The 6,881-nt window shown below is 49.7% G+C and overlaps 1 protein-coding gene and 1 pseudogene across 10 annotated transcripts in view; one reads left to right on the top strand and one right to left on the bottom strand.

Annotated features, from left to right (window-relative positions):
* Positions 1–948: 948 nt before the first annotated feature.
* Positions 949–6,881, top strand: part of LOC309856282 (conserved oligomeric Golgi complex subunit 2-like) — a 44,784-nt gene continuing 38,851 nt past the window's right edge. For all 9 annotated transcript variants that reach the window (XM_082717221.1, XM_082717217.1, XM_082717218.1 and 6 more), the window contains exon 1: positions 949–1,283. In XM_082717221.1, the coding sequence (XP_082573347.1) occupies positions 1,086–1,283 (198 nt within the window). In that variant the 5' untranslated portion in view covers positions 949–1,085. The remainder of the gene's footprint in view (positions 1,284–6,881) is intronic.
* LOC309856608 (rRNA-processing protein FCF1 homolog pseudogene) lies at positions 4,308–6,826 on the bottom strand (annotated as a pseudogene). Its single transcript has 2 exons — positions 6,242–6,826; positions 4,308–4,320 (listed from the first exon to the last, which is right to left on the bottom strand). The product of its transcript is annotated as an rRNA-processing protein FCF1 homolog pseudogene (transcript).

Raw genomic sequence — 6,881 nt, 5'->3', positions numbered from 1 at the left:
CTGTAACCCGATGTCTTGCTGTGTCCCACCCCTTTCTAAGGACTGCTTGTGCTATCTCTGTGAGATCACAGCATTGGGAGGGGCAGCCCAGGCCTGGGCTATTTACAGCAAAGCTGCAGCCTGAAGGGCGCGCCTGAGGTCTGTGGTTTGAGCTGTCAGAGTCTCATGGAGAAAAAAAAGAGAAATGAATCATCATTTGACCATGACATTCCCACTAAAGGGGAGTACAGTCGGAGAAAGAGCAAGGGAGGAGGAAAGAAAAATCTCAAAATAAATGTGGGGTGGATGGCAGGAGGAGGAGGGGGTCTCGGAAATTGGGGACAGGTGTGGCGATCGAACCAACGCTAGCCACAAACACACGATTCTGCCCATTCTAGAGTGGACTGGACATAAACATGCTCGCACATCTACTTGTCGGCTGCGTTTTGTTGGCCGGTAGCGAGGTGATTCTTTAAGAGCTCTGAGAACCCAAACTTGTGGCCGCCCTGCAGCTGAGCGGAAGTGGAGCTGGGAGCTGCCCAGACGACCCGAGGCTGCCAGCTGACCACCTTCCTCCCTACAGATCGCTGGAGCCAAGCTCGGAGGGGGAGAAGCCTCCCTCGCGGGTGGGTGCCGGGGCTAAGGGCGGAAGCCGGGTTCCCACAGAGGCCTCCGCGCCCAGGCGGCTGCAGCGGCGGCGCCCGGGAACCGGAGGCCTGACACAGGGACGCGCCCCCCACTCTGGCAACCGGCCGCACAAGTAAAGGGCCAGCATCCCGCCACAGCTATGCTTCCCGCGGGACAATCACGGGAGAAGGTCCTGGAAGAGGCTTGCAGGCCGATTTTCCGAGGGAAACGGCGAGGTGGGGAGGGAGCGCCCCTGACCCTCCCCGCCCTCCCCTCTCCCGCTCACCCGGCATCACCCGCATCACCCGCAGCGGGGCTGCCCCACAGAAATGTACCCGGGGTTGTAGTGTCGCCCTCAGCCACACGGGGCAGGATCACCTGCTGGCTCAGCGGCAGCGGTCCGCGCGCCTCTCTTGGCCGAGGCAGGCGGAGGCGGGCCTGCGGCGTCCTCTTTCATTGGCCGCAGCCCCGGCGCTGCCATGTTGGAGGAAGCGGTGCCTTCTGTGCGGTGGAAACGCCGTGGCTTCACCCGTAGCGTTGGGGAGCGCAGCCTACTACCTTTCCTCCTCGCTCGAGTGTTGGTGCTGAGAGGCCTGGCCGGCGGGATGGAGAGAAGTAGGATGAACCTGCCCAAGGGGCCGGACACGCTCTGCTTCAACAAGGACGAGTTTATGAAGGTGAGCGCCTGGGCTCTGCTCCCCGGAGCCAGGCCGTGGGTGGCCTGCCCTCCTTGGTCCTCAGGGGCCTCTCCTCGGGCTTCTCCTGCGGGCTTCCTGTGCCGTCCCCGCCCGGGACGGGTCCTCGCCGGGGACCTCACTGCACTTCGCAGTGAGTCTCTTGGCCTCGGGTGGGCTAGGTGCAGCCTGGAGAAAGCACTCCTGTGAAATCGTGCACATTGAATGAAAAGGCCTGAAAGTTCAGGGCAAGCGGTTTTGAGCTAAACGTAAAAGCCCCGGACCGTAGGACCCGCCTCTGGTACCGTGCGGCACAGTCAGACCGCCGCTCCCCCGGCCTGACAGAAGCCTCCCAGTGCCTTGTGCCTAGAAGCTGAGCGACTGTGCGTTGAACACATTTCTGAACGCACGTACTTACCAGGAATCGGGTCAAAAAGGCACTTAACCTAACGTTTATGCCTGACTTTCGTCTTAAGCTCCCGGAATGAGAAATCTGAAAGACTGTACTGTCCTTACTGGTTCTAGTTCAGTACTACAAAGCATACCAAGCTCCTTTTCTAAAGTTGCCCTACTTCTCTTGGTGAGGTCAGCCTGAAGCTGGCAGCAGATAACTGTAGAACATAAACTTACAGAATAGAAATTTAAACTGAAAAGACTTTACTGACAGGAAAGGTTCATCAGACATAGCCTTGAAAATGTCCCAAGGTTTGATTTAGAGTCAGGAGGAGCTTTATCTGTTTTCTGTAATCCCCTGGGTCTGTACTTAAACTATCAAAACGTATATGTTTAATTTCTAAGGATTGGGATTTAGTAGCTGGTTTCAGTGTTAAAAAGTTTTGGCTCTGTAGGTACCTAAAATTCTGAAAAGAGTTTGAATTTCTTACTTTTTTATGGCTTCAAGTCATAATATGTTTTTTTCTTTTTTGGGTTAACCAGCTAGTTCCTTTTTGATACTTGCATTCAGATCACATCTCCCAAACTCTGGCTTTAAAAGTGCTTATGTTTGGATCCTCTGCGGTGTGGCCATATCATTTTTAATATGTAGGGATGTCTAGATGAAGGTATATTGTACTCTTGTTCTGGTATGGTGATGTTAAGCCACTGTAATAAAAGGTGTAAATTGAATGGAGTGTCTGAAGGAGAGCACAGAGTGAATTCTCTGATCCAGAAACCTTTTGTTAACGAAGGACACGTGATGAGGAGAGGTCATTGGAAGAAGAAAAGCACACACACAGACTTAAAGAATCTCAAAGCACGGAAGTCTCTTTAGCTTGTCTGTCTTTGGACTTCGTCAGGCTTTCTTTGGGCCTAACACTAGCATTTTCTCACACTTCCTAGCCCCGCCATCTTTCTCACTCTGAGCTGACAGAATGCCTTTGGTCAAAGCAGCTTCGGAAAATAGAAATCTCAAAATAGCAGTTCTAAAGTAGGACTTAGAGGTAGGGAGAGAGCAAACTGGGAAAGTGGCTAGAATGCCAGCAATTCCATATTCTTTAAAGGCTCTGAAATTTCTGAATATAATGTACAATTTGTAGTGTTAATGAACGTGACCCCTTCATACATAGAAGGAAAATACATGGAACAGCTGTTCTGTGTAAAGTGGTATTGATCTTCTATGTGGGAGCTGGAGATAAAGGTTATTTGCAATTTGTGTTTCCGTCAGAGAGATGTTTTGTTAAGTTACAGTTGCGAGGCAGAAATGAGTGGAGAGCTTGCTGTCGGGGTTGTATTTCTACATAGGTGTCTTGTTTGGCACATTTTGGAATGAGACTGGGATGGTAGAAAGGGAGATGGGGTGGGGCTGCGGGTTGCACCTTGGACACTGCATACATTGAGGGGTCCACGTTGATGCAGTCTTCACAGTAGAGCTGCAGTCAGGTTTACAGCAGGAAGTTGCATGGTCATATCTGTTGAGTTCGAGCTGACTGGTGGCAGGAGACTACTTAAAAAGTCATGTTTATGAGATCTAATGAGAAATAGAAGGGGAAAGGTATGCAAAAGAGGTAGGTGATCAAAGTGCAGGAATGGCAGATGGGGAAGGGTCACCTGGGGCAGAAGCACTGGCAACATCATACTTTGTCGGCTTAGAAATAAGAAAATCCTTTGGGTTGGCAGCCAACTAATAGATGAGCAGGACATAAGGTATTGGTAGTAGGGGGAGAAAGTGGCAAATTAGACCATTTACATGGGTGTGCTATTGACATCACATGTAGCCTTCCTCTTCCATCTCAACATATGACTTCATCTCCAGTCGTACAGAAAAATTAGCAGCCATCCCACGGGACCTCCTCCATCCTGCTGATCATGATCCCATTCTTGTATTTGTCCCCTTCTCCTCCTCGCCTGGTACGGGGAGGGGCTCTCCTTCCTCGGGTTCAGTCTCCAGTCTGGTTCGGAGTCCATGCCCTCCTGCCCTTCCAGGAGCCTGCGAGGATCCTCTTCCCTGCACTCCTTCCCATCATGCGCTCCTGTTTGATCCTCTCCCACTTGAATGCCCCACCTCTAGGTATTGCCCTGTCAGTGTCACACATCACAGCCAGTGCTCAGGGGTTGACTTGACTTTCCCACCTTCCACCCTTCAGGCCCTGTCATTCCACTAAAGAGTTCTTACCAAAACTGTTTCTAAGTCAGCGCACCTGACCTTTCTCTGTCTCCTTACTCGACATCGCAGTAGACCAAATGCTCTGCATTGCTTCCTGTCTTTCTTCTACCTCTCTGATGTGTCTCCTGTGCAAAGTCATGCTCCTGGTAGCCACTGAATGCTGATTATGGGCTCAGCCCCGTGTTCCTTTCTTTCCCTAGATGACCTTTTGTGCAGCTTCATGACCACCTATCAGCAGGTAAGGCAGATTCCTGTCTCTGGCCCACACGCCTCCTGAGCACCAGTTCTGTGTATCGGACTTGCTGACCTTTCTTCTCGGATGTGTCTGTGGCCCCTCAGACTCATCAGGTTCAAGACGGAATTCATGAGCACCTCCTCCACTGAAAACCACCTTTCTTATTCTATTGCCTCTCTTGGTAAACACTTCATCTGTTTAGCCTGGAGTTGGGAAACCAGAAGTCAACTCCTACTCTGTCACCTTTCCAAAATCTAGTCTGTCACACCAAGTCCTGTGGATTTCGCTTCCTAAACCTCTTGAGTCCATATACTTCTTTCCATCTCTTCTCGTACCTTTGTAGTGCACCCTTGCCATCACACCGTAGAAGCTTCTCACCCAGTCTCCATGCGCCTTCCTTGTCTTTCTGGCCCCTGGTCTACACTGCAGGCAAGCCACTCTTGTCAGAATACGGATGTGATCTTGTATGTACCAGGTGACGGGTCAGTCCACCGGCTCTTGAAAAACCATTTTCCCACGCACTCGAACGTATTTCAAAGAGAATCAGTCCCCCATGGGGTAGTTTTCCTTGGTAGACAGTTTGTTTCTGCGCTGAGCCAGTCTGCCTCCTTCGAACTTCTCTGTGTCAGTTCCTCTCTGGAACCTGTGGCTTCGTTGGCACCCTGGGTAGGCACATGATGACCTTTTCCATGAGAAGTAAAGGCAGGAGCCCTCTGGACGGTAAATGTATGTACCCTCATGTTCCATAGGTAAAAGAACCGTGTGTGGGGGTGGCGGGGGGAAGTCCTTGAGGCTCCTTCCTGTTCTAATTGGGTGAACTGGGAATTTTGAGACAGGAAGCAGGTCCTGTGTGTCCTTGTTTGCAGGGAGCATGCATTCTGATGGACAAAACGGAAAAGGGGAAGAATGAGCAGCTGCTCAGATCTGTTTGTACTGTGCTGGCTGATTAGCTGTGACCTGCAGATGTGGGTCCCATCCTCGGCTCTGCTCTCTGCCTGCTTATGTCTGACTTGGGGCAAATCACTCGCCTCCGGCCTTCTGTTTGCTTGTTAGTATAATGAGGTGGTGCTTATCTATGTGATCTTTGCCGGCTCCTCTGAAAAGACTCTAGTCCATCCTGGCTTGCAGATAAGGAAACTGAGGCCTGAGGTATGATGACTTCCTTTAAAGCCACACAGCTAGTTGGGGCCAATCACAGGCCAGATATCCTGACCCCCACGCATCAGTCCTTGGAAATCCTACTGTAATATGTTCCTTTCCAGAGGCCACAGGTGGGAACTGAGGGAAGTGGGACAATCAGAACATTAAGAATAGCGCAGAAGATGGCACAATGTCCGCATGCCTTGGCACCTGCATTTCACCAATAGGGCCACCTCTTACCTTAGAAGAAATTCCCACAGGGCTGGTGATCTGGATGCCTGGCCTGGAGCTTAGCTACGGTAAATGGGACCAGAGGGAAGTGATGGCTGTTTGACGTGGACTTTGTTGACGGTGGCTGGGGATAGCAGCTGACAGAGGAGGAAGAGGGAAGAGTGACAGACAGCAGATAGCCGCAGGCCCGCAGGTCAGCCACTGTTGCCCAGGGTCGCCCATCCCTAGGAGCTGTCTTCGTATCACAGGAGCTGAGTGCTTACCCTGTGGGTTCTTAGTTCGATGTCACGTCTTGATGACAAGATTCCATTCTCTTCCGCATCAGTTTGAGACAGACATCGTAATGAAATTCTAATTAGCCAAATATGGAATGTAAGCCTGGAACTCATTTTATAGAGAAATTTTCTTATGTGAACTACTTTCCCTGATGATAGAGGAGTTGTGACGATGTAACATCAGAAAAAGTTTATCTGATTGGCACTTGTAAGAAGGGTTCCCGGCAAAAAAGAACTGTTTTTTTGTTGTTGTCCTCCCTTTTGATCTTTCCTTTCCATTCCTTTTTTTTTTGGTCTTGTGAGTGATCATCTGATTTATAAAAAGATGCAACAAAAAGTAAAATGGTACAATATAATCAGTTTCAAAACATAAAAAAGTGAGTGTCTTTAGCCATAGCTCAGAACAGAGGAACTGGGTAAGGAGAATTGCTCGTATGAACTGGCAACAAGAAAAGTTGGTAAAGGAGAGCTGAGTAACTCTATTAAGATATGGGAGTGAGGGGCTCCGTCATCATCTGGCATTCGCTCAGTGTCGTCTATATGGTTAGAGATGTCCATGATGGGAACTCCAGCAATCTTCTGGGTCTGGGTCAGCTGATGCCACAGTGTAACACTCTGAATTACTTCCATACTGAGCAGTCATCTGCATAGTTGTCTTGTGTGTATGTGGTAATTGTTTGAATCTTGGCTCTTTCGCAATCCTTAGAGCCTCTTGATACTTTCACCCCGGTTTCTCAGTTTCAGCCATTACACAGTCAGTTGTACAACTGGTACACTTGGCACACAGCCCGTCCATCATTGACCGGTCAAGTTTGGCCTAAATAGAAAAGTTGATAAAGTCGGTACCAACCAGGATGTGGTAAGTCGGCCCAGCTGTGTGTTTATATTGGAAAAAGCAGGAGGGATGTTGGGGGACTTCTCTTTCCTTGAGTGCATGGGATCCTTCTTTTCTTTCTTTTTAGGTTTTAATCTGTCCTTCTCTCGGAGAAGGATCTCAGAGCTAAGCATTCGCTTCCTGGTCACATACTTTCTTGCTTTCTCTTGCTTCCCCATGTTCACACCATGCCCATTTCTCCTTGCTTCTGATTTTCTGATTCACTCTTTGTAGTACTTTAAAA

The sequence above is a fragment of the Mustela nivalis genome (genome assembly GCF_964662115.1).
Source record: "Mustela nivalis genome assembly, chromosome: X".
Lineage (NCBI taxonomy): Eukaryota > Metazoa > Chordata > Mammalia > Carnivora > Mustelidae > Mustela > Mustela nivalis.
This window is presented reverse-complemented; position numbering and strand designations above follow the sequence as displayed.